The sequence below is a fragment of the Phasianus colchicus genome, chromosome 10 (genome assembly GCF_987193195.1).
Source record: "Phasianus colchicus chromosome 10, bPhaCol1.hap1.1, whole genome shotgun sequence".
Lineage (NCBI taxonomy): Eukaryota > Metazoa > Chordata > Aves > Galliformes > Phasianidae > Phasianus > Phasianus colchicus.
Window position 1 is genome coordinate 5,524,458 of NC_143445.1, and position 26,056 is coordinate 5,550,513.

The following is a 26,056-nucleotide window of genomic DNA, read 5'->3' on the forward strand; positions in this document are numbered from 1 at the left end:
GCCTTTGGCTCTCTCCCTCAGCCTTCTCCTCGTGCAGCAGCCGTGGCTGGACGCGGTAAAGAACCGGAGGACCGGGCTCAGAGAGCGCTGCTGGATGGAGAAAAACAAAAGTGCGTTCCCGCTCCCGCTGGGGCGCAGCACGGGCATCATCGCCGCCTCCTGCGCCCGGCAGTTGCCGGTGAACACCTCAATCAACCCCTTTCCCGCCGCGCCGGGTCGCCCCGTCAGAGCGGGCGGCTGAGGCGGCGCGAGCCGCGTTACCACGGCAACTCCCGCGCCCCGCCCCGGCGCGGCGCCACCCCGGCGGCGGGGCAGAGGAAGGGCGCGGGCGGGCTTCGCGCATGCGCGGTGCGCGCGGGCCGGCGGCGTGCGTGTTGTTGTGCGGCGGCGGCAAGATGGCGGCGCACGGGGGCTCGGCGGCCTCCGCGGCGCTGAAAGGGTTAATCCAGCAGTTCACCGCCATCACGGGTGAGGCACGAGGAAGGCCGGGCCCGGACCGGCTCGCCGCCGCTTCTCGCCGTCGTCGAGCGGCCGGGATGGAGGCGGAGGGCCGGGCGCGGGGCGGCGGGGCGGGGGGCCGGGCCTGTCAGCGGGGCGGCGGCGGGGCGCCGGGCTGGCCGCGATGCCCGCCTCGGGGAAACGCGGCTCCGCAGAGGCGGGCGGCTCGCCCCGCGGCCAGGTGGCGGTCCGGCAGCCGCGTCCCCGCTCGGTGGGAAGCTCGCGCGTGGCGTGACGGCGCTGAGCTGAGCGGCGTTCGCTGCGAGTGTCCGTGCGGAGCGTCGGCGTGTCGGCACCGCGATCGGCTGCGGGCTGCGGCGCGGACGCGGCACCCGAAACGGGAGTGCTGGGGAGTTACGGGGCCCGGCTTCTCCTGACAGAAACCAGCCGGACTAAACCCTCGCCGCTATGAAAGAAGACGCGCCTTTCGTTGCAGCGAGCTCCCGTGTGTGCCCAGTGTTCTCCTTCTCAGCGGTGCCCGAGAGGCCAGGCAGAGCTATGCTGGTTGCCCAGCAGCCCTCTGCTCGAGCAGCTGGGTGATGGAGATGTCTAAACCCCGCTTCAAAAAAGAAAACATGAACCTGCTGGGTTCTGCCCACCCACCTCTGAAAGAGAGGTTTGAGGTGCTGACTTTTTGTTGTAATAGAATGTAAGGTTCTGTTTGGAGGTGAGTTTTTGCAGAGCTGCCTGACCCTGTGGCACAGTGGCAGGTGCTGCACAGCACAACCTCAGCAGTCTGTCATCAACTGCACCTTCGGTGCGAACCTGCTTTCTCAGGGGGTAGACTGGATGCTCCAGCTCCTGCGGTTCTGTGTAAGTGCACAGAGTTACCACGTTTGTGTGGAAAAGGTGAAATGAATTCCACCAGCCTGGAAGGCCAACTGTGTTCTGGGCTGCATTAAAAAGGGGTGGCCAGCAGAGAAAGGGAGGTGATTGTCCCCCTCTGCTCAACTCTTGTGAGGCCCCATCTGCAGAACTGCATCCAGGCCTGGGGTCCCCAGCACAGGAAGGACGTGGAGCTCTTGGAGCAGGTCCAGAGGAGGGCACTAAGATGATCAGAGGGCTGGAGCACCTCTCCTGTGAGGAAAGGTTGGGGGAACTGGGCTTGTTTAGCTTGGAGAAGAGAAGGCTCTGGGGAGACCTTATTGTGGCCTTCCAGTACTGGAAGGGAGTGTATAAAGAGGAGGAGGAACGGCTGTTTATGAGGGTAGATAGTGATAGGACAGGGGGAATGGTTTTAAACTAAGACAGGAGAGGTTTAGGTTAGATAATAGGAGGAAGTTTTTCACTCAGAGGGTGGTGAGGCACTGGAACAGGTTGCCCAAGGAGGTTGTGGATGCCCCATCCCTGGAGGCATTCAAGGCCAGGCTGGATGTGGCTCTGGGCAGCCTGGTCTGCTGGTTGGTGACCCTGCACATAGCAGGAGGTTGGAACTAGATGGTCATTGTGGTCCTTTTCAACCCAGGCCATTCTATGATTCTATGCTCTGCTTCCAGCACACCTGATGGTGAGCAGCAGTCATAGAATCAGAGTCTCTGCAGTTGGAAAAGACACTATAAACATCAAATCCAGCTGTGAATCCATGCCCAATAACTCATAGTCCTTGAATATAGTCTTCAGACAGCAGTTTGTTTTTTTTTTTTCTTTGGTGCTCTCATCCAGAAAAGTGCTAAGAGAGTGTAGGTCCTGTGTATCTTTACAGATGAAATTACAAGATAAAAAGAAATTTGTTTCAACTCTTGTGGAATAATTAGTATTTCTGTTTGCCAGCAGGAACACTGAGAACATTGGTGTGATGCTATCTTCCTTAGGACTGAGGAAGATTTGGTCCAAATGCTTTGTATATTCATGACTTTAAAAAGCAGAAGGTTGAATATAATTTTTCTTCTGGTCCTCCTAAATGAACAGCATGGTGTGACTGTGCAGTGAGGTTGCAGGGTGTATGTATATTCCAAACTCTGCAGGTATTGCTTCGTTTCTCCAGCTGGTGTTGAAGTGAGCTCCTGAAAATATCAAAGAGCAGTTACAGTGAAAAACTACTTGATGCTTTTGTGTTTTATTGGGGATGGTACTAGTTCTTTCTGCGCTCTTATTTTGATTAAGGTCCTCAAGCACAGTTAAGTACCATTGGGGTACTCTTGAGGTTGGTTCTTGGGTTTTGTTTTTTTTTTGAAAAGCAGTTACCTTGGTCAGCCTGGCTTTCTTTGTGGTTTAATATAATGGCACAGGTCATTTAGTATTGCTTTATCTCAACAGATTCAAAGTGTGTTCAGTGTATCAGTCTGTTTAATCTAAAGTTCTGAGTACTTCCTGGAAAATCTCAGAGACACACTATGAAAGTAAGTTAAATGTGTTTTGCTCAAAGTGTTGTTAGCTGTCATTCTGAAGCTGGGAACACAGAGTTTTCTTCATTTCAGTGACTTGTAGTGAAGTTGGTAAGAATTATTACAGACCAAAAGCTGCTCCCAAACTGGTTCAGCTGCATTTTGCCACTCTTCCTCTATACCAGCTTTTCCATATTAAAATAGACTCTTTGGCAGCCTGCTACCTTTAGAGACATAGTGTAGTAAATAGACTCTGGAGAGATTAGATGCAGGAGAGATTCAGTTGGTGAAAGTGCTTTTGTTGACTGTATGGCCTTGAGGAAGCTTTAGAGGCAGACCCTGGAAGGAAGAACTGCAAGTGTTGCTAAGGAGTAATGTTTCATCCTGAGCAGCACATCAGTCTGCATTTAGTTGGGCCTGGGAGCCATTCTAGTAAATGTTAGTGATGATACTACTTTTTCCCTGTTCACTTTTAAAATTTCCTTGTACATGAACTGAGATTCTGCTTGTTTTTGCCTTCTGGAGCACCCAGTGAAACAGGGAATCTTTTCTTCCTTCTTTAAGTATCTGTTAGAGGTGGGTAAAAACTTTGGTACTGGATTTAGTATTCTCTCTGTTAAAATGTTAAATCAGTTGGTTGTTTCGTTTTTTTTTTTTTTTCATATAACACAACAGAAGTCAAATTTAATAAGCTTGTCAATATTTGGAAAACTATACAAAGAAAAAAAGAAGTGCTCAAAAATACTCCCACAGAACTTTCTCCTGCTGGAAGGGAGAAGTGTGGCTGTCCTGTATCCAGGCATTTCCTTTTCCCTTGAGATGTGTGTTTGTCTCACCTCATAGTTGTGCCTTAGGGATAAATGGCACCTGCTGAACTGCTCTAATGATCAGTGCTTTAAAAGAGAAAGCTTGCTGGTGAGCTGTTCTCAGCGCTTCTGATCAGAACACTTTATGAAGAATGCTTCTGTATATATATATATTTTTTTTTGCATTACAGGTGCCAGCGAAAGCGTGGGAAAACATATGCTTGAAGCATGCAACAACAACCTGGAGATGGCTGTCACCATGTTTCTGGATGGTGGAGGCATAGCAGAGGAGCCCAGCACCAGTTCTGCAGCAGTGTCTGCAGTTCGACCACACACCGAGTACGTACTGCATAAATATGAGTAGTCTGTCTGAAAAGTTTTGTAATGTAAGACAGAACAATGAAAGCAGTTGTTCTTTTTCCTAAACTGCTGTTATTTCAGTGTAACATGTGCTTCTTTGATGATCTTGTTTGATTGATTGCTTTGATATTTTTCTTAATAAATAAGTTTTTCTTATTGCACAAGCTGGTCTCTCTTGTGTGTACTTCAGAAGTTTTCCATTGTATGCACATGCTGTTTTTGCAGGCGTAGCTTGGTCATTGAAGTGAGGATCCAATGAAAAGTGGGTCCTAGTATTAAATGGCTCCAGGAGTCTTGTTTTATGTTGCTTTTGTACTTAGAGAATTTTGTTATTTTGTTTTTTATTAAATGAGACCCAAGTCCCATTTGATAGCATTTGCTTGTGTTGTCCTAACAGCAGATCATGTACACTGATGTGCAGAGGAACAAACAACTACAAAATCTGTATTAGTGTCTTACACATCACATGCCAATAAAGGTGCTTGGACATGGCAGAGAGTCTTTTGGTGCTGCCTGTCAATGTGCCTGCATGGGATAAGGGGAATATTTTGAGTGGAAGCTAATTGGTATCAGTCACATTTATTAAAGTTCTAAATTAAACTTAGCTATGCTTTCTTCTTTATGGAAGTCTTTCACTTCAGGAAAGAGGGAAATAACTTTTAAAGAAAATTCTTGCTGCTTATACTTCTGAAACATGTGTATACATTTAAACAACTGTTAGCACTAACCTCTATAGTTCAGTGCCTCCCTGTTTGAACCTTTAACAGGTAATGAAGTTAAAAGTCTGTATCTGTAGGTGTTAAGAGTTCTTATTTCTAGACAACTCCTGGCACATCAGTAACTTAATATTCAAGGATTTTTTTGAATACTTCCTTTTTTATACTTGACATCCTTCAGGTGCTGGTCAGCTTAGTTTTACTTTTAGGAAGAGAGAGAAATAAGTATGCAAATCAAAAATGGAGAATAACTAGTTTCACAACAGTGATCAAAGATGTGGAGGCTAATAGCAAGGTTAGTGCATCTTGCTGGTGGTATGAGTTACTGCTTGAAACCTGCGTGGCCAGGAGCCAGTAACTGCACACTTTAAGACTTTGAAGAGTCCAGGAAAGTGGGCACCTCTGGAGTGCTCAGTAGATTGGATGTTGAAATGGATTTTCTTGGATGAGCCTGTGCCACACCTTTGTGTAGATACACGAGTTAGGTAACTGAATTGACTACAACTGAGTACACATTTCTACTATTTCATAGCTCTTGTGATTGTATTTCTTCCCCTAGACGTAATGTCAGTTTACATAGTGTTCTCTGTAAGCATAGCTAAGCTGCTGATACGTGAAAGGAGCCCAGCCATTAAAACAAGTAATTGCTTCAGAATTATATGGGGGAAAATAACCATTTTGACCATCTTGTTTTACATCCTATGGTAAAGAAAGAGCCGTGAGTTTCAGGTGAAAGTAAAAAGTCTTCCAGCAGGAGAAAGCTTAAAGTAGCCAATCTTTTTTTTCCTCTATGTATAGATAAACAGGGGAGGAGGGTGGCAAGTGGGTTAGTTAGCCTTAGCTAAGTTTTAAAAAAACGTTTCCAAGTTCTCAGAGGTTGTGAAAGGAAAAAAAAAAAATATTTCATTTGTTTTTGTCAATTCAATTGACAGAAGACTGGGATCAGGGTACCACAGGGTTTGTGTAATCTTCTGTCAAGATGTAGAAGAGTACATAATGCACTTTAATGCATAATGTGCTACATCCTGCTTCAGTGCCTTGTGTGGGAGTAGAGGATTCCTCAAGGTCTGTTTTGACATCAAATCTCTGATTCTGTGCAATGGTACAGCAGTGTCCTTAGCTAGTCCAGGTCGCAGGAACCTCTGAAACACAACATAGTGTGATTTATTTAATACTTAAACATTATTATTTCTGATTTTCCTTTCCTCTTTGATAGGGATGAAGTACGAGCTCCAATTCCTCAAAAACAGGAAATTTTAGTAGAGCCTGAGCCCTTGTTTGGAGGTAGGCCTTTTTTTTTGCTTTCTTTAATTACCTTGAAATCATGTTTATATGATGAGAAAAACAAAATTTCATGGACATGAAGAAAGCAGTGTGCCTATTTATATTTGTTTTTGCTCTGTTGCAACTTTTTAGCCATCTAACATGATTGCATACTTGGAAATATACTGATGTTTAAAACCTTACACATTAGAGGTGCTGTATTCCCAATGGTGTCAAAAGGTGCTAACTCCTTTTTCAGAAGACTTCTTGAGGCACCAGCCAGTTAGTAATGTTGAGTATACATCTGTGTTCCTGGGGTTCAGAACCATGTGATACTGCTGCAAAAATGCTCAGACTGATAGGGTGAATGCTTGGGATTTGGCTGATAAGGGAAAATGGAGAGAACAAATGCATGTTTCTTGAGGAGATCCAGAAAGAAGGGTTGAACTGCATGATTGCTTGTCATTTTCTCAATTTCTCCTTTAGGAATTGAATTTGCACTTTAAACTGCATCACACAGCTGAATTAAGAATCTTGCCCTTTCTATCAATGAAAGACATGGAAATGCTCATCTTTAAAGTGATCCCGTATCCACGGGAAATGCATTTTCTGTTGCTTAGCTCCTGCTAAATAGAATTGTGAGGCCTAGCTTCTCTTTTACTGTGGAACTGGTTCTCACTTGATCTTGTTTTCAACGTCAGAGATTTGTTTTGCCAGCATGCCCAAGCTGAAAGGTGGCTGCAGAAGGTGCCCTGAGGACTCTTGGAAGGCATTGCACTGGCTTCTTCCTCTTGCTTCCTTTGTGACCCAGCAGAGACTTTGACATTAGCTCCATAGGTGCCTCTGGGTTCATGATCCTAAGAAGTACAGGAGTATGATCTGCACTCTTGCCAGGTCCTTTTATACTCATGTCACACACTGAGCACAGACGTGCTGTCCCTGATTGCCCTACTGAGGCAGTCTGTGGTAGCCTCCTGGCTCTGTCTCATCCAACAACTCTAATATTCTCACTGATGCCACTTCTATTTATAGCATGAAGCAGCCCAGCAGCTGGAAAGCTGCCTCACTCAGTCCTTTCAGCTGTAACCTCAACAGGGTATGTTCCAGTTTATGGTTTGAGCAGCTGCATATTGAGGTGCTTGAGTGAGCTTGGATTCTCTTCCAGTTGAGAAAACCTCTATCAGTTTGTACTCTGCCAGATAAACTGAACCACTGCAGAAGTAGAAAATTTATCAGAAAAACATCCATCTGGGTTGCAGTTCACATCTTCACCTGCACTGGACTTGTAGCAGCCAAGACTGGAGATACAAGTGCTGCTTTTGCTGAAGTGCTATTTCAGCTGCTATTCAAAACTGTGGTGTAAATTACTCTGAAGTAATTTACCTGTAAGGGATTGTGCTTGTTGCTAAGCATTTAGAGGAGAGAGATCTTTGCAGATACCGACACTGGATCCTGTGAAGAGCTTGGCTGGGGCCCATTTAGTCGAGTTGGAATGAGATCTGGATAAGTGATTAGAAAGGAAATAGAAATGTGGAAGAAACAAATGCATTTCCTAAGAAAGAAGGTATTTTCCATCTGAGTTTAATTTTATGAAGTTTTCATCTACTTAGAAATGTTCTTTAAAAATCTTGATGGGAGTCATGACATTTTGATGCTGTCAGCACTGCCACTACATACTGATGTGCCTTTGGAGTGCTTGGTGAGCCCATGAAAAAAGGCTAACTTTACATTATTGTGTACTGCTGATATGTTTTTCTTCCCTACTGGAAAGAAAGGAGGAAATGATGAAGTCCTCATAAGCTTACCTGTTTGATAGTATGCCTTTGAAATAATTACTGAAATACTTTTTTCTTTGAAGCTCCTAAAAGACGCAGACCTGCGCGTTCAATATTTGATGGCTTTCGGGATTTTCAAACGGAAACCAGTAAGTGTCTGCTGATCAGCAACTTAGAGACATTCTCTGTTTGTTTGTTTTTTTAATACAATAACGATTTCAAATTAGTTTCCACTGTAGGCTGTGATAGCTTTCAGTCATTGAATGCTTTTTAATTGCTTACTGCGTGTAAAGTGTTATTTGGGAATAATACTATCAGATTCTCCTTGTTGTAGTGACAGTGCTGTTTGCTGACAATACTCTGTCATGTCTGTGGTACAGTAAATGTCATTAATTTATTTCTGGGGCAACCTTACGTTGTTCTGAAATTGCTAAAGGGAAAGCATTGGTTAATGGATATATGAAGCAGGTACTGAGGATGCTGTGCCAAGTAGTTGCTTGTGCTACACAAGTAAAACCATGAGACAGCATATTCTGCCTGCTTTCCTATGGCAAATGCTTTCTTGATAACTCTCAAAAAAGCCCTTTTCTGCTTTAGGGAGAACTAAAAATGAAGAACAGTCTAATACCTGTGTATAAATTACGTTTACCTATTATTTTTTTCTTTGATAGCCAGTGGTGGCTCTGGCACTTGAATTAGATTTGAGTGTAACCCTGAGGCTTCTTCCTTGGCCTTGTGAATTAGTTCTAGTGAATTTAATCTGTTTACCATTCCCTATCCATTCATTTGCAGGCTCTCCAAAAGACAAAGCACTGGCTGTTATATAAGCATTTAAGTTTCATAGAAAGGGATTTTCTGAGAGCCAAACACCATTTATTTTGTATCCCAGTTAGATTTGTTATGCAGTTGTTACTACTGATGCTACTGGAGTGCTAAAGAGCTCTAACCAAGGACCTGGTTCCCAAGGAGTTAGGTGCTGTCATATGCTAAACTGAAAATAAGTATTTATCATTTCTAGCTTTCCCCTAACAGCTTTGATCAGTTTTTCAGAAGTAATAATCTAATCAGGTGTTGAAGTCACTGGCAGCTATATATATTAAAATCAAGGATTTACAGAAGCTTCATGCCCTTATTTTTTCTCTCTTATAGCAAAGTCCTTTAGAGTTTCATGGTCTGTAAAACCATTGTGAAACTTGATGTTTTATGGTAAAATTTCATGGGTGAAAATCACCGTCTTGTTATCTCTGAAGAAATGGCCCTAGCCATAAAAGTCCATGTTATTTCCTGGCTCCCAGGCCTACACCACAGGTGCAATTCTATCCCTTTAGGGATCCAGTGTCTGCTCAGCAATGGTTTGTATGCTATGGCCCACTGATGTTTCCTTACACAATGGGAAAGCTTTAGGATCATGTGATGGTTACTCATTTCAGCTGGCTTGCTTCCATAAAATGCATTATACCACTGCATTTTTAGGTGAGCAGTTTCTGTAATTTACCTTATTATATATGGTTGTGTATACGTAGGAAATGTGTTCTGTATTGTTTGGGTGGAAGTGATAACACCAATAGAAACTCAAAATATGGTACTTGGTATAAACAGTCTGAAAACCTCTTAATCTAGCAGAGGCTGAGGTATCCAGAACTGACTGTGGGAAGTGTAGATATTTAATATAAACTTGCAAATATATTTCTCCAAGTGAACTAAATCTTATTGTGGGGAGTGCCTTACCTTCAGGTGTTAGAAGCTTTGAATTAGAAATATACTTAGTAAAGTTGTAATGTTACAGACTAGCTCAGTTGTTCCAGTCTAATAGCATCAGTGGGAGCAAGTCATAGCCTTTTTAAAATTTTTTTGCTTGTTTGTTTTTGAATATTGATACATGACCACCTCTACTAATACTTATACTACCCAGGATGTATTTAAAAGTGAAATAAACACCCACTGCTTGCAAGAGCTAGGACAAGTGGGGATTTTATCTAAAGTAGCAGCTGATCTTCTTCAGTGCAGTCTAACCTTACAGTTGTCTCACCAAAGTTTTGTATATGGGAATATATTCAATTATAAATACATCTTTTGAATATTTTGTCTAACTCAGCTTTGTTTCCTCTTGGGGCTGTGCAGTTCGACAGGAACAGGAACTACGAAATGGAGGAGCAGTAGATAAGAAACTCACTACCCTAGCAGACCTCTTCAGGCCTCCCATTGATCTGATGCACAAAGGCAGCTTTGAGACGGTGAGTTTTTGAGTTTTGGTAAGTTCCCTGTGTGGTGGCTGTGTGCAGTGTGGAAGCCCTTTGTTAGGCTGTGTACGCAGGACAATTAAAAGGCCCTGTAGTGATAAATATTTGATGCACTATCTCTGAAGGTCTTTACTAACAATGGTAGATCACATTTTTATTATGTTTAAATGCTAATAGAGCAAATCACACTTGGTGAAACGCTTCTGTATACAAGTGAGGCTGGCCAGAATGGAAGAACAAATCTCTTGCATGATACAGAAGTAGCTGAAGTAAGGTTGCTTTTTGGTAGGTGAGCAAAAGTACTTTGTAAGGGGCAATATAATTTGCAGCAGAGCCTCTAAAGAAGCTCATGCAGTTTTGGTAATATGGCTAAATAATTTTGATACCAAAGCTACTTAAGTATCTGTGTATGGCATTGTCATGAATGCACAAGTTTATGCCAGAAGACATGTTCTTGTACAAAATCACAGTGGTGATTTTGCCTCTGGTGGTGATGGAAGAATTGTCTGAGAGATTGCCCCCCTAAGAAGGGGAGAGCTAGGGGGGCTGTTTCCAGTGATCTCAGGTGTCACCTTTTCTATTTGTGCAGGGAGCTTTGTGGATCTGGTCAAAATTAGTTATGGTATGAATTAGGGATGTAACTAGTGATTAGAGACTATCCAGATTGGTTTGTGAACATAGCGAACCTGTGGCTTGAGGGACCAATAAAGGGAATTTGCATAGGAACAGCCAGTCCTGCTCTGTACTGAAATGTGTACACACTCAGCAAGTGCCCTCTAATCTCTGCTGTGGAATTTGTTTTCTAGTCTTTCCTAATGTCTTACTGAAAACATGTTAAGACCTTTAGCAGTATTTACTGCCATTATCATAATTCTTTTCAGAGGATGATGTAACTGATTGATATGTTTGATTGCTCTAAAGTCCATGTGTTCTTATTCAGCCTTGTAAATAAAAAAAAAAGGAGGGAGGAGGGGGGGATATGTATACACACCTTGTCCTGTTCTTTGCAGTAATTTAAATTTAGAGACATATGCTTTCTGATATTCATGTTTGCTTTTTTCTGTTCTCATACAGTTCCGTGTCTCATGCGTTACTCTTCATTTCAAAACTTCCTTGCAAAAATAATCTTTAGCTTCTCAGTTTGTGGGCTGTTACCTTTTCCATTTTACCTTCTCTGACTGTACACTGTTGTGCTGCTTCAGCCTGGGATAAAGTCAGGCCTCCTGCGAATCCAATGACCAGAATCTTTCTCAAAATTCAATTCTAACAAGCTGCTGTTTGCTTCTTCCTTCTCTGTTCACTTAGATAAACATCTACAATAACTAAAAAAAAGACTAAATGCTGTCATTTTGAGCACTTTTATTTTAGTACTATCTTGAGTGGTTTTCTTTGTTTTGTTTTGTTTTGTTTTTTTAGTGATTGGTGTGTTCTAAGCTCTGGAGGGCTATGCAAGAAAGTTCCACCAGCATTGTGTCCTGCAGACTTAGATGTTATTCAAACTCAGTAATAATAGTGTTGTCTGGTCTTAGTAAGGTTTTCATGCATCTTTGTTGCTCAGTGTCTGTTAGGGTGCTCTAACTTTGGTTTCTGTGGTAAGTAGGCTCAGCTGTCTTTCGTTTTGCACAAGGAAATACATTTTCCTTTGAATGCAAAAAACAAAACAAAACCCACTGGAGAACCTTAACAATATGATGTGAAAAAGCTGCTATTGCATTAATAAAAAAGAGCATTAATGTTTAACTTCAGATCCATCAAAAACTGGGCCACTAGATGCTAGTTACTGGTGCTGGTTACTGGCTGGTGGCTTGGGGCCATGTAAACCAGGGGCAAATGGCTGACACACCAGCGAGATGTTAACGTGAACTGCCCCTTCTCTCCTATTAGAGTATTTCAGAGAAGCTGAAATGAAACTGCTGAGGGTCAATTCAGATTGCACAAGGGATTTTAACTGACGTTTCCTGACTGTAAAATTGAGCCTTGATGCATATGAAGCTTCACACTCACCATCTCTTTAGCACAGAACCTGCTAAGAATGAGTCACTAGAGCAACAGACCAAACTTACTTTCTAAAGAAGAGTTTGGTTTTGTTCTACAATCAGATATATTTGTTTCTTTGTGTGTATGCTGTAAAATGCAGTTTAATTTGTGGAGAATATGCCCCAAATTGACCTACTTTGAAATTCTTGTTTTGGAAGCAGATAGTTTTCTGTGCTTAATGCTCCTTAGGATTTTGTCACTTCTGTGAAGCAACAGTGTGACGTTGCAGTTTACAGTTTCTCTATATGAAATTTCCTCATTTTACAGGTTCTCTTACTGCTTCCTGCTGATACTGATGGTTTTAAAAACATTTTTTTTTTGCTTTTATGAAGCAAGTAGTAATAGCTCAGAAGCTGATCTAGTTTTGTAGTTGAATAGTGCAATTATTTTTACATACAGTGCTTCTACACTGTCTAGCTAGACTGTGTGTGCTGGTGTACATTTGGGTAGGGAATGGCTGGGTGATGAAGAGAACCTGGTCTTTCTGTGCTGACCAAGGCAAGGACCATATTATAAATAATATTAATATAAATAGGATGTATCTTGGGAGGCAGATCTCTCATTCTGATTTTATCTTATCTCCCAAACTGAACTATGCTCAACTAGCAGATGTCTGGAACTACATGTTTTTAGTAGTACATGAGCTAGTTTCTCCAATGGGAGCCAGCAATGAGTGTAAAATAACTTTCCTTACTTTGGCTGGCTGGATTGCTGGTCTGTTGCCCTAAGTTGTTGTGATGAAAAAATGTGTATGCCTAGAAAATGGGAAGGGGAATTTAGAGGACATGGGTGGTTTTTTACATCTGTCATGTGGTATTTAAGAATCACTGCCTCTTTTTTTGAAAGCTCCCTACTCTGCTATCTAAAGTGTGAATTAGAATGCTTGTAAGGAGCAGTTGCTCTGTTCTTATCCTGTTTGGATGCTGTTTTAAGTGCTAGGTGCTCTTACCTCACAGAAGGAGAAGTGATGGTGGTTGGGAACTGGTGTAGGAAGCTGTTTCCGAAGCCATCAGACATCACCTGCAGACTATGCAAGCCAGCTCTTGAGCCCTGCAGTGTTATTTTGGTCATTGATGAAAATGATCCATCAGTATAATCTCTATACCCACAATATTTCTTCCCTCTATACCTCCCTACCCTTAAAGCAGACCAATATCTGTGTAAGAGCATGGTTATATATGTGTGTGAGATGGTAGCAGTATAACTGTTGTCCTCTTAAATGTTAAACATGAAACCTATTGCTTTTACAAGGAAGTTAAAAGGAGTTTCAAGAGCTGGACCTGCTGTACAGTTGAAAACTCATCTTTCCAAAAATTGCGTGTGGAATTTCCTGCTTGCACCCTTTCAAGTGCAGTAGCTGGATGGAGGAGAGGAGGAGTCAGGTTTTCTCTAATGTTAAAAAATATGCAAAGTGTAGAAGAGTGAGATGCACTTCCAGGTATGCTAGTATGTATTTTTGAGTTTTTTCATTTAGTCACATATGGATCACATTAGAATGCAGGACTAAGGCAATGTGATTAACTGAAGCTGCATACTGACAATGTTCCCCTTAGTTTTGAGTGGTACCTCTGGGCCTCATCTTAAACTGATTGCCTAGAATTAGTTCTCAAATCCCCCAGTTAGTTTAAGATAATTTTTTTAAAATAAAAGAATAATGAATATGTTTAAAACCATTATCAGTTACCCAGGTGTCACCTGCAGCATTTTTCCCCTCTGGAAACCAAATACAGGCTTCTCACATGGTAACATTAGTGATGCCTGCGAGAACAGAATGAGTATTCCACGCTTCTACATTCATTTTTTTTTTCTGTAACATTTTTCCTTTGAATGAAGTAAAAATTGTCTGCAGGTCCTTTGGCCACACAGAATATATTTTGTAGACCAAGATCTGCTGAACAGCGAGCAAGCTTCTAGTTTAAAATTTCCTGGTTTACCAAGTGCGTCGAGGCTTACACTTTGTTGAGCTAAGTGGATGGGGTTCATGCAGCTGTCTTGCATCAGACAGACTGACTGTTCTGAGGTGTGCTGGCTAAAAATCCATCTGAAATTAAAAACTTTGGTTTGGGGAACAAACTACCACCAAAAACAGCAAAATCTTTTGTAGCATTCTGATTACTTGAATTTGCTGTTAGGTGCCTTGCCAGCAGGATGGTGAATGCACTTATAAATATATGCATACTTTTTTAAAAAAGGAAGGGAGATTCATTTGCAAGTTCCAGTCTCTCCAGGTGGTAAGAGCATTCCTGCTGTTGATATAGCCCTCTTTTTTTCAACAGGTATGGCAATTCAGCGATCAGAATTACATTCTTGATCAAACTCCTACCATTATCTTGCCACCAAGCAATCAGACTATGCCAGCTTTGTGACTCAAACCAGTAAGATTTCTTCCTGCACCTTCCCGTCTTCCTCCCAACTTGCAGTCTGGATAAGGAGCATCAAAAAAGGATGCCGAGTTTGGCAGTTACACAGTAATAGCGTAACTCAAAACCTTGAGAGAGAGGGGAAAAAACAAAAAAAAAAAAAACCAAGAGAGGAGGTCCTATTGCATTCATGCATATCCTCTGTCAATTGTGTTGTCTGCTTAAGTAGAAGATGATCCACAGGTTTATCTCTGGAGTGAGCAGGTCTTTCCTCTGTTGTCAGATTGGTGTGGTTGACTACACTCTTCCCTGAACAAGTACTTAATTCAGTGTCTTTCCCCACAACTCGCTGCCCTGCCCCACTGCCAAAGCTGCTTTTCCCACTCTGTGCTTGGCTTGTTGAACTCCAGCAGCTCTGTTCATCGATGTGATTCTGTAATTTAACCAATCTCATTTAAGCAGGTCTTTCAGCCCTGCCTTCTGTTTTGTGGATGCCTTTGCGCTAGCTCGGTCCATCTTTCTCACTCTGAAGGGGTTTTGGTGAAAATTCTGACACTGCTAGAAGCCATCACTGATCATTGCTGGCATTGTTTATGTCGTGCTCTTCAGTGTTAGCTGATGAAGCTTTTCTCTCTGCTTACAGGCCAAGGAGTGTGGTCAGATGCAGAACAAATGGCTCATGATAAACATTCAGAACGTGCAAGATTTTGCGTGCCAGTGTCTGAACCGCGATGTTTGGAGCAATGAGGCTGTGAAGAACATCATCAGGGAACATTTCATTTTTTGGCAGGTAGAATCACAGAATTCTGTGGGTGGGAAATTTAACAGAGCCACACCAGTAACTTGATGTCCTGTTAGGTGGGACAGTGAAAACAGATATCTGTGATTTTAACGGCACTACTGTGGTTCTCTTGGAGAATTGCAGAGAATAAGGGTATGCATTTTAATGCCTAAGCAGCCTTTTACTTCTGATTGAAAATGTTATTGCTTAACCACTAATACATATACTGGTAGGGGTGCATGTTCAACTTGTAGAAGTTGCTGAGACTTGTGTTTACCATTTGTTGCATGCACTGTAAAATAGAGAATAACTCGGTATGTTTTCATGATTGTGTTCCCTTTTCACTCAGTAACTTGCTTTCAATGTGGTATTTTGTAGGTCTATCACGACAGTGAGGAGGGGCAGAGGTACATACAGTTTTATAAATTAGCAGACTTCCCTTACGTCTCCATCCTGGATCCCAGGACAGGTAAGATAAGAGACAGTTACTTGGAGTGGCAGCTGTGAGCTGAAGTGCTGTCATCTTTGGCAGTGTTACACTGCAGCTGAAGCTTTTTCGTTACCACATTTGTCCTGTGAGACTTCTCATCCCTGAAGAAATGAACTAGTAACTTCTGGAGGCACTAAAGGAACAAAACTCCCAAGTCTTTCTGAAATGCTGTGTTTGATTATGGTACTTGGTATAGCTTATCGAGTACTTTGTGTAGAAATTGAAAATAGTACCACCTGGTGGTGAAACTCCAAAATCAACATTTTTTTGTAAGTGGTCTTTTAAAAGCTACTTGAAATCTTGTGATAAACTATCTTAAAATATTTGTAAGGTCACTTACCCATGACATGAATACAAATCTGCAATCCCATTCCTGTCACAGTAGCTTAATGAGGCTTAGAGATGACTTATTAAATTGCATCTGAATTTTCAAATACCAATTTGATTGTTCAGTTAAAAAATAAATAAATGTTACCTTTTTCTCCATTGCTTTGGAAGTTGGACCTTTTTGTTTTGTATGCCAACACTCTTGCCTTTTCTGTCATCATAGAAGGCTGCTGTAATAATGGTTTGGTCTTATGCTACTCAGGAATTGAAGCAGTAGTTTCTTTAATCAGAGCTGAAATTTCTCACCATTTGATTTAACCATCTCAAAACATTTTTTGTTGTTGTTGAAGCTGAAGTTAAGATACTCTTCTTAGCACTAATGGAAGCAAATGCTGTTTACCAAGATGCAGAATCGAAACAGACAAGAATGTATAACTTCTTCATAAATTTAGTGTTTTGTATTTTTTAATTGTAATATCCAATTCACCTTTCTGGATGCATATTTTCTCAGAAAAGAACAAAAAATAAGGCTTTTCGAGGGGGTAGAGGGAGGAAGCTTTGTAATTATCAGGTGGTGGTCCGTAGGCAACTGCAGTTCCACAGATGTGGATTCTTGCATAATACATGGACAGAAGTGAACTGATGTTTTTGACAGCTATGCTGCAGTCTTTGAGGAGTTGTTGCTGAAAATAGACGATTTCTATTTCTAAATTCACGATGCTGTATGTTTCCCAGGCCAGAAACTAGTGGAGTGGCACCAACTGGACGTGACGTCTTTCTTGGACCAAGTGACAGGGTTCCTGAGTGAGCACGGACAGCTGGATGGGCATTCTACCAACCCTCCCCAAAAATGCTCCCGTTCGGTGAGTAGGAGGACTGCAGAAACCTGAATTAAAATGTGGTGTGTCTGTATCCAGCTGTGCTGGTTTCCAGCCCGGTAGTGTATAAACAGACTTAACAAATTAGTGGAAGAGTGTGCAAAAAATGAAAATAATGCACTAAAGGAGTGCTTTCTACCTCGATAGATACCCCATGGCAAGGGGTTGGAACCAGATGATCTTTAAGGTCCCTTCCAACCCAAGCTGTCCTGTGATTCTGTTTTTTTATGCAAACTGTTCTATCAGGAAGTGTTTCTAAATGAGAAAATGATTCATCATTTGTTTTGTTACATTTGTTTGACTGTTTGTTAACAGTCACAGGATTGTGTCTGTGTGGGAAGAAGACACATTACTCCATGTGAAGCTCCAGGGAGGAATCATTAAGCAGTTACAGGGTGACTAGCTTTCCATGCTGTTTCTTCATGACTGTTTTAGTAGCTTCCCTTTGGAATGTTTGATATCGTCTTGATTTTCCGTATGTCTGAAAATATCTTTATGCCTTTTTCCTATGTCTCTGTTCAACAGGAGAGCCTCATTGATGCCAGTGAGGACAGCCAGCTGGAAGCTGCTATCAGAGCTTCATTACAGGAAACACATTTTGATTCCTCACAGGCCAAGCAGGAGAGTCGATCAGATGAGGAATCTGAGTCAGAGCTTTTTTCTGGAAGTGAAGAGTTTATTTCTGTTTGTGGATCTGAGGAGGAGGAGGAATCGGAGAATCCTGCCAAGTTGAGGAAGTCTCCACACAAGGACTTGGGGTATAAAAAAGAGGAAAGCCGGAGGCCTCAGCCTGAGCCCCCTGCAAGGACTGAGCCTGGGACAACATCTAATCATAGGGTACTGCCCTGCATTGATGCAGGGGTAGTGGAGGAGCCAGCTGACAAGCCTGAAAGTATGTTGCAGGGCCTAGATGTGAATGGTGAGTGGCCACGGATTGTTTTTATTTCTTTTTCGTAGTGACCTTTGTTTTGCTTTTGTTCTGAAAACTTTTATGCTCTGACAAGCATAGTTTCAGCCCTTGTTTTGAAAAGCTAAACCTTTCCTTCTGTCTCACACACTTGATGCTAGATGTTAGGATGATTTACTTTGTCAACACTTCGATGTAGTGATTTCATGTTAGTCCCTGAGCTCACATTCCTTAGTTTGAGACTTTGCTGTTGAATGAAATTCACATGGGTATAATGCAGGCAGCTGTGACAAGGCTTCTACCAGTGTGGTAGAAGTGAAATAATGTAGCTCCACCTCCTGCCTGGCTTGACTGCCTTGAGGGGCTGGACTTTTGCTTATACAAACAAATCCCAGGAGTCTGTGTTCCACCTTGCAGCTGTGAGCTGGCATGCAGCCCTGTGAGATGCTCTCAAAGGCAGAGGTAACACAGTGTACTTTTCTCTGGGAAGCCAGACTGATTTTGTTCACTATTGTGAACTCCTGAGCATATTTTAAACACGTGCAGTACAAGTATCTCTTCAGAGATTGAAACACTGTGTGCTAAAAAGTTCTGTATTTGTCTCCAGTCCCTACTCTTCTATGCAGTGAAGTGTGCCACGACCAAAACTACAGAAAGCACCGTTCAGTTGCCTTGTTTGTTAACTTGTTGTAAATTCCTTTGTACTAGGACCAAAGGCACAGCTGATGCTAAGGTATCCAGATGGAAAGAGAGAACAAATTTCACTGCCCGAACAAGCTAAACTTCTGGTGAGTGGGGTTAATTGGAATTCCTTGTTTGAGTACAGGGGAGCTGAAAATGGAGAGTTTATTTTCCTGTGGTGGCACCAATCACATTGGTGAGAGAAATGTTTATATCCTTTGAAGAAAATGAGACTATACAACCTGGTCTGCAAAACTCCAGGTAGAGACTGACCTTGTTTCAAACTCATGTTTTCACCCTTACTATTTTGCATGAAAGCTTTAAATAGAAAACAAAAGTTATCTTAAATCCAGCATCAGCTCTCTCAAAACCAAGCGTCATTTCAGAGGTCAACTTGGAATTCTGTGGCTGAAATAAATTCTGAGGGACACTTACTGTAGGCAACTGCTTTGCTTTGTCAGGCTTTCATTCTTACTTTGTCATAGCAGTCATCTCTATAATATTTCTCAAGTAATCTTAACTTAGGTGGAGCCACGTCTTTCCAGTCCATCATCTGTGCAACTGCATCACCCCTCAGGCGCTCCCCCTGCACTGATGCCCCAAGACACTGGACTGTTTATTCTGCCTGAGTTTTGCTCTCTCACTGTTCTCCCTGGCGTTCCTCAGCTTATCTTCATTCTCTGTCCTGTCTACTCCTACTTTACCCTCTCATCTGCTGTGTTTGTTAATGAACTTGGGAAATCTCTCTTGTGTGGTGTGGGCATTAGCTCTTCTGGTGTGTCTGTTTGTTGGGTTTTCTGATAGCCCATCATCCCAATACCCTCTGTATCCTTCCTGGATTGTTACTGTAGGCAGAGAAGTCAATGAGCTGAGAATTGCTTTTGAAAGAAAGGAAGAGAAGGATCCCCCCCGACCTCATGCTTCTTTGAAGGCAGGAAAATATTCAAACCTTGAGTAAAAAAGGCTGTATTTATCAGTGCTACCTGACAAAAATACTTCTTTGGTGCCTTTTAGGTTTTACATAAAGGTAATGTCAGTAAACAAGTGAGGGGGCTTTTATTTTGGGGCACTGAAGAGATTGTTTTGCAACTTTCATTTTGCTGTGACTGTGTGATGTGGAATTCACATTACTTAAATTAGTGTACTGTTATGTATATCTTCTGTTTAAATGATCTGTTAGATAATTAGCTTCTGTGTTTTACTACATAAAGGACCAAATTATATAGTGAAGAAGTTGAGATCTGCATTACATGCAAATTTCCCTTCTCTGCGATAACAAACTTCTCTTTTAAGAGGAAACTGGGATAATTTTGTGACACTTTTTGTGGGTTGTTGTTTGTTTTAATTGAATGACCCTTTTTTGCCTTCCTTCCTCTGTAGGCTCTTGTGAAACATGTCCAGTCAAAAGGATACCCCAATGAACGCTTTGAACTCCTCACCAACTTCCCTCGAAGGAAACTCTCTCACCTGGACTATGAGATCACATTACAGGAGGCAGGCCTGTGTCCTCAAGAGACTGTCTTTGTGCAGGAAAGGAATTAGCACCGTGGCCTGAGTTCTCCCAGCCTTCCTCCCCTCTCCTCTTTGCCTAGGACACCAACTCATTGATATGCAGTTGAGGGTCATAGGATTGCAGTGCTAAAATCAGGCAGGCAGCTGTCTGGCCCTTCTATCTCTTCTTCCCTTCTGCTCTAGCGACAATTGAGCGTGTTCAGAGTTCTGTTTTTGTTCTCAGCTTGGGCCCTGCAGAGAGCGTTGGGAAGAACATCTTTCCTTTGTTTTCATGGAGTAAAGTAGAACGGTGATCTATGTATCCAGTGTGCTGGGACTTGGAGTGGCCATAATACACACACACTTCTCGCTGCTATTCTTAAATCAATTTCACTTAATTTATATTTGAAAATACTGTGTGATAAGGCACTGAGTCACCTCTCTGTAAGGAGAGAGTGTAATCTTTATTACAATCTTTCCTTTGCTTTGATTCTCTATGTGAAAGGTCTCCATTAACCTTACAGCGTTTTCACATACCTTGCAGTCTGCTGAAACTTATTTTGGAAAGGAGTTGAGGAGCTGTGGCAAGATGCTCTGCCCCTACCTAATAGGCTTCTAGGCTGCATGCATGCTTTCATCATCCTTTAAATGCTGCCAGTGGACACGGGTTTTGTTGTTGTTTATGAAAAAAGCAAGTATCCCCCTCCCTCCAAAAAAAAAAAAAAAAAAGACTTGAAGTTGTGTCTACTGTTGCTGCAGTACTGACTCCTTCCTGCAAGGAGGGGGAAATTCCATCTGTTTTTTCCCTTTTTTACTTGCTTTCAGGATTTTACAACTGACAATAGAAGGTGGCATGATTCAGTGAAAACCTTGGGAGTGTGGAAAACATGGAGTAAACTTTACAAGTAGTTGGCTTTTTTCCCCCCTCCTTCTGTATGTCACTGCTGCACCAGGGGTGACTAATTTGTAAGTGGTTTTAGAGCACAGGCTGCAGTTAGGCAGGACAGCAAGTCCTAGGCAGGGTTCCTGTCGTTAATTCAAAACATAAATAGCCTTGTCAAAACTGTGGAAGGAATTAGTGCTTTATAAAAGACTTTATAGCCTGGTGGCAGCTCCAGGCTGCTTTTTATTCTATTGTAATCTTAATCTGCTGTCATTTACCACTAAATCTGGAAGGATGTATTGAAAACTACTCCTTTATTTGTGTTTTCATTTCAGCTATGAAAACTGGCAGCAGAATTCATGCAGGCACATCCTGTGTGTACAGTAAGTGCCCTGTTTTCCCAGTGTCTCACCTAGACATTGAGCTGTTGGTCACCTGTTGGTATGGTATAGGTTACAGGAAACAAAAGTCAGTTAACACTGCCATCTGTGTGATGGATGTTCAGTGTGTTTATTTACAATTAAGAATCCAATTTAGCATTCTTCATCAGGGAGGAAAAAGAATACAAGTCCTTCTCTAACTGTTTCTATAACAGATGGTTATATGTGTGACTTCAGTGGTCAGAAGTTTTCTATAGCCTGAAACTTTTCAGGATATTTTTGTGTTTAATTTCATACCAGCCTTTTGAGTCTTTAAATAGAGAAAGCCACGGACAATGTTTTGCATTCCCCATGATATAACAATATAGTTGTGTTCATTCTCCTTCTGCATTAACATCTTTGCATTCTACTGCAAGGTACAGTATTATGAAAACAGAATCTAATGGCATTTTCCTGATCAGTGAGTGATGTGACATCAGATGCCGTTTTTGGTTTGTAAAGAGCTCCTTTTACAGGCTGTTTTGCAGCATTAAAGGGTGAATGACAAGGCCAGCAGATGAGTGATTGTGTTTGGCCTCTGGAGCAGCAGCAGCACTTCTAGACTGAAAGATATTCATAGTACTTCTAAAATATCCAAATTCTTGTCTCACGCCTAAGAGTAGGAGAGTAGGGCAGTAGGAAACCCTTTGTGTATGATACCTTCTTAGGTAATTTCAGCTCTCCAGTTGAAATATCTTACAATGATGTTTGTTCCCTTGAAACTTGCTGCCTCTTCTTCAGTGGTTTGCTGCAAGAAAACAAAAGTGGGCTGTCAACAGGAAACAGTACCTGACATCAGCATGATACCTTTTCTTGTCCTTCAGGCAGGCTGAGATGGGAGCATGTTGACTTTTCCTGCTCTCCTGCCATTGCCTGCCTGTATACAGCAGGGAGCTTTTGCATTCCACTTGTGTCTCTCAAGCTGTGACTGGCTGGCTGGATCCTGGTACTGGCCAGGATGGGGTTTGCATCTGCTCTGAGCACATTGTTCCACATCAACTTTTCTAGTAGTGAATTTAAACATAGAAAATTGACTCTGTCGTTTCAGTCCTATGCCTGTTTCATTGGTAGCTTCTCTTTTGACCCTTCTTCCTAGTTTTACTAATGTACATAGGCTTCAGCAATTAGATGTAAAAAAAATAACTAATGGCTGCATCAGGGAAAGAGGGAAAACTGCATTGCAGGCAGGAGCATGAGCTTCATTTCTGTTGCTGAAGACCAGTGTGGCCCTATATTATGAGCTTTCCTTTCTGACCCCATTTTCCAGAACTAGGAGCTGTGGAGCTGACACAGCTTTCTTTAATCTATGCTTAGCTGTAGGATCATGCTGTCAAATCCAAAACAGGAAGTTCTGGTTTAGCATCTCATTGCTTTTGTTATGCCAGGAGCAGCTCAATCATCTCATGCAGAGGGAACCAAAAGTTGCACTTGGCTGTAGCAAGGTTTTTGCTGATCCATCAAGACTGAAAGTTTTTTGCTTCATTTCCTGACTTCTTCTTTCTGTCTCTTGACTTTTTATTAGCAAGTAGCAATTCTTTTATAACTGATCAGGAAGTGAAGAATGTTGAGAAAAAAGAAACTACATTAAAAATGGGATTTTTCTTTCATTTCGGATATGGAGTCAGAATTATTTTGTGACAGTTCCTAATGGTTTGTTCTGCTCCGAGAAATAATGAGCTAATTCCTTGTTGAGTTTGTTTCTCAGGCATGCTGTGGTTTCTTTTGGTTTTCTTTTGCTTTGATCTGTGAACTGGAGGCAGAGAGAAGAGGTCTTGAAGAGATAAGTGTCCCTGTGCATGCCTCTTCTCTCTTTTCATTCTTTTCCCTTTTTTCCCCCTTATTCCCACCCCAGTAAAAACAGAGCCACAGCTCACATCACCCAGCTGTTCTCTGCTGGTGAAAGCTGTGAAGAAACAGCACCAGCCAGGGTACAGCTCCTCAGATTTTCATTCAAAGCTCTTCGGAGTTTGGAGAAACATGTTTTGCTGGCCTGAAGAATGTGGCTGAATACATTATCCAAGCTAAGCATGCAACAGCTTGTAGCTGGGAAGGTGTAAGCCACCTGGACTCAATTTAGAAAGAGCCTTGGTCATGGTTGCTTCTGAATGTTAAGTTTGAAGCTCAAGTTACTTTTGACAAGGCTGGAAAAAACGCCTTAAATTCCTAATTTCAGAATAAGTTGAAGTTGGAAGGACAAAGGAAATCATCCCTCAAGTGTCTGTGGTTTGTGGTTTGCAGTGTTGTTTGGCCACAGTTTATATGGCAGAGAACTGCCATGAGCAGAGGTGCACTTAGACAGTAGAAGGCTTTGTTGATAGGAAGCTAAAGAGCTAATGTGCTTCAAGCTGCAGCTTCTAACTGCTTGCAATGAAACCTTCTTTGCATGTGTTCTTCATCTAGCTTGTTTTTTTGTTTTGATATTTAATGTCTAACTGGCTTATTTTTACAGTCACAACCAGTATTCAGATACAGAGCACTACCAGCTGTACCTCACTTTCTTTGCCAGTTGCTGTCAGCACTTTTTTTTTTGGCTTCCCACTCACAGACCTCCAGAGGTCCAGGGAAGGATTTTGGCTCTTCCTAGAGGTACCTGCTCTCAGCCAGGCTGACCAACCAGCTTCAACCCATTTGCATTCTCTCCTGGAGGAAAGAGGGCATCTGAAGGCTGTGTCACAGGTTGCTGGATGTGCCTGTGTTGTTTTCATTTAGGCTTTCAACTATGGTCTGTGATTCTACATTTCTGACATTTATGGACTGAATAATGTCATGCTTCCTGGTGAAAAATCTGATAAGCTGACAACCTTGGTATTGAAAGAATGCATGTGTGTAGTAGTTTTGTAATACAGAGCTGTCTACAGAAAGGCAGCGATTTTTAGACATAAATGGCCATTTTGATTATGCATCAGCTCACCAAATTAACTAATTAATTAACTGAATCAGTGTCAGTGCACATGCTCCTCTGCACCAAGTCATACCAGCTTTCACATTTACAGGTGCTGTGGTTTGTATGCATGCTGCCATCAGAAACTGGCAGCTGGTTTTAGCACTTAATGAGTAAACCTCACTGCTGATGGGTTCTCAAATAGACTTCTTAGAAAACTTCCATGCAGTTGTGTGCTTTGCTGTTTGACATACTTTCTGACTATTCAAAACTTCTTGCTTGAAGTACGTATGAGTTATGGGTGATGAAGTAGAAAAGTTAATCCTGAGAATGGGGGCTTTCCTTTCTAGTTCTTTAAAGAAAAAGTCATCTCCATGCAGGAGTTCTTTGACCACAGCTGCTGTGCTGCAGAGGGCACGATGCATTGCTTGCAGCTCTTGCAGGCAGCACATTACAGCTGGTTCTGAGAGCAGGCTCCTTATCTGCTGGCTGGGATGCTTTGTCCTGGCTCACTGAGTTTGTTCTTGCTGAGCTGGACCACTGAGTTGGGTTGGAAGAACTCAAGAGCAACAAGGGCTCCACCCCTTCTTGTGGGGCAGGAAATCCCAGTGAAGCATCCCTTCAGCTGCTTTTTGACAGGTGCTGAACGCTGCAACAAACAGGCAAAATGCATCTGATGTTTTTCCAAACCATGTGGGTTTCTGTTATCTGTCTTTATGTGGGGAAGTCCCTGTGGGTGGGAGGATGAGTGTCATTTAAGGAACTTGAAGTAACAGCTTGTTACTGCTTTTTTTCTTGTTGCAGCTCTATCCTTGTTTAATACCTTTTTAATCATGCTAGTAATAAAGAATAGCTCTGTATGCCGAAGAGAGGAGAGGTAGCTGAAATGGAGGTGGAGAGCAAAGTCTATTGTGAAGATTGGGTATGCCTTGTCCAGTTGTTTTTCAACAGAAATGATTTTCTGTAGGTGTAGATTTGTCTTAAAGACAGTGCAAAACTCACATTGTGAGATGTTGGCCATCTCTGTTGGAAATTCCTTCAGCTGCATTTAGAGTCAGCCTAGAAACATTTCAGTGATGACTGTGAAGGTCTGCTATAAGGTGACTGTAAGGTGAGCTGTAGCCTGTTGTTTTGTGAGGACAGCTTTGCAGGGGCTGAAAGCAGGATCTCACTGCATCCTGCTGCCTGCTCCCAAGCCTGAAGGTTAATGGATTCCCTTTCTGTGCTGTGCTGCAAGATGACTTTTAATCTCGTCTCCTCTTGCCCGTGAGGTGCTTAGTGTCTGTCCACTTCCCATAAATATAGCCATATGTATATACATGTATATACACACACATATTTGTAATTGGAGGATGTGGCACTTAACATCAGTGCCCTGGCTTGCCTCAGTTCTATCTTCTGTTTGCTACCGGTACATTGTGAGTAGTCACAGAAGTTTGGGATTTGGTCACTATCTAATTACTGTGTCTGCATTACAAGGAAGAGCAATTTTGTATCTGCCTGCTAAATGGTGCTGAGATTTTATGGAATAGGATAGCTAGAGGAAGGACATGGAGCAGGGGGACGAGGTGCTATTTTATAGAACAGCTCTGGATGAAACAGATCTGTGTAGAGCATGCCTCAGAGGCGTGGTGTCTAATCAGAGACACCAGACTGTACGACAGATGACTTTCTTAATGAGGCTGTGTCCTCTCATGGGTGAACTTACAGTTTCCAAATTTGGGCTTCGCCTGCCGGTTTTTACACTAGTCACTTTTTCCTTCAATGATGCAACTTCATGCTGGAGGAGGGAGAGAACTTAATTTGGGTGTTTTCAGCTCACTGTGCTGGGAGGGACCAAACTCAAGGAAACCTCTGATCTATATACACAACTGCTGCATTTTTTATAAATATATGTAAATGTCCTATTGTAATATTTGATCCTGGAAATAAAACAAAC

The 26,056-nt window shown here is 42.1% G+C and overlaps 1 protein-coding gene across 1 annotated transcript; it reads left to right on the forward strand.

Annotated features, from left to right (window-relative positions):
- Positions 1-335: 335 nt before the first annotated feature.
- On the forward strand, positions 336-26,048 carry UBXN7 (UBX domain protein 7). Its single transcript, XM_031596516.2, has 11 exons — positions 336-468; positions 3,820-3,967; positions 5,921-5,988; positions 7,826-7,891; positions 9,864-9,976; positions 15,023-15,169; positions 15,539-15,629; positions 16,713-16,840; positions 17,381-17,774; positions 18,471-18,550; positions 19,824-26,048. The coding sequence occupies exons 1-11, from the start codon at positions 342-344 to the stop codon at positions 19,983-19,985; spliced, it is 1,524 nt and encodes a 507-aa protein (XP_031452376.2). The 5' UTR covers positions 336-341; the 3' UTR covers positions 19,986-26,048.
- The last annotated feature ends 8 nt before the right edge of the window (positions 26,049-26,056 follow it).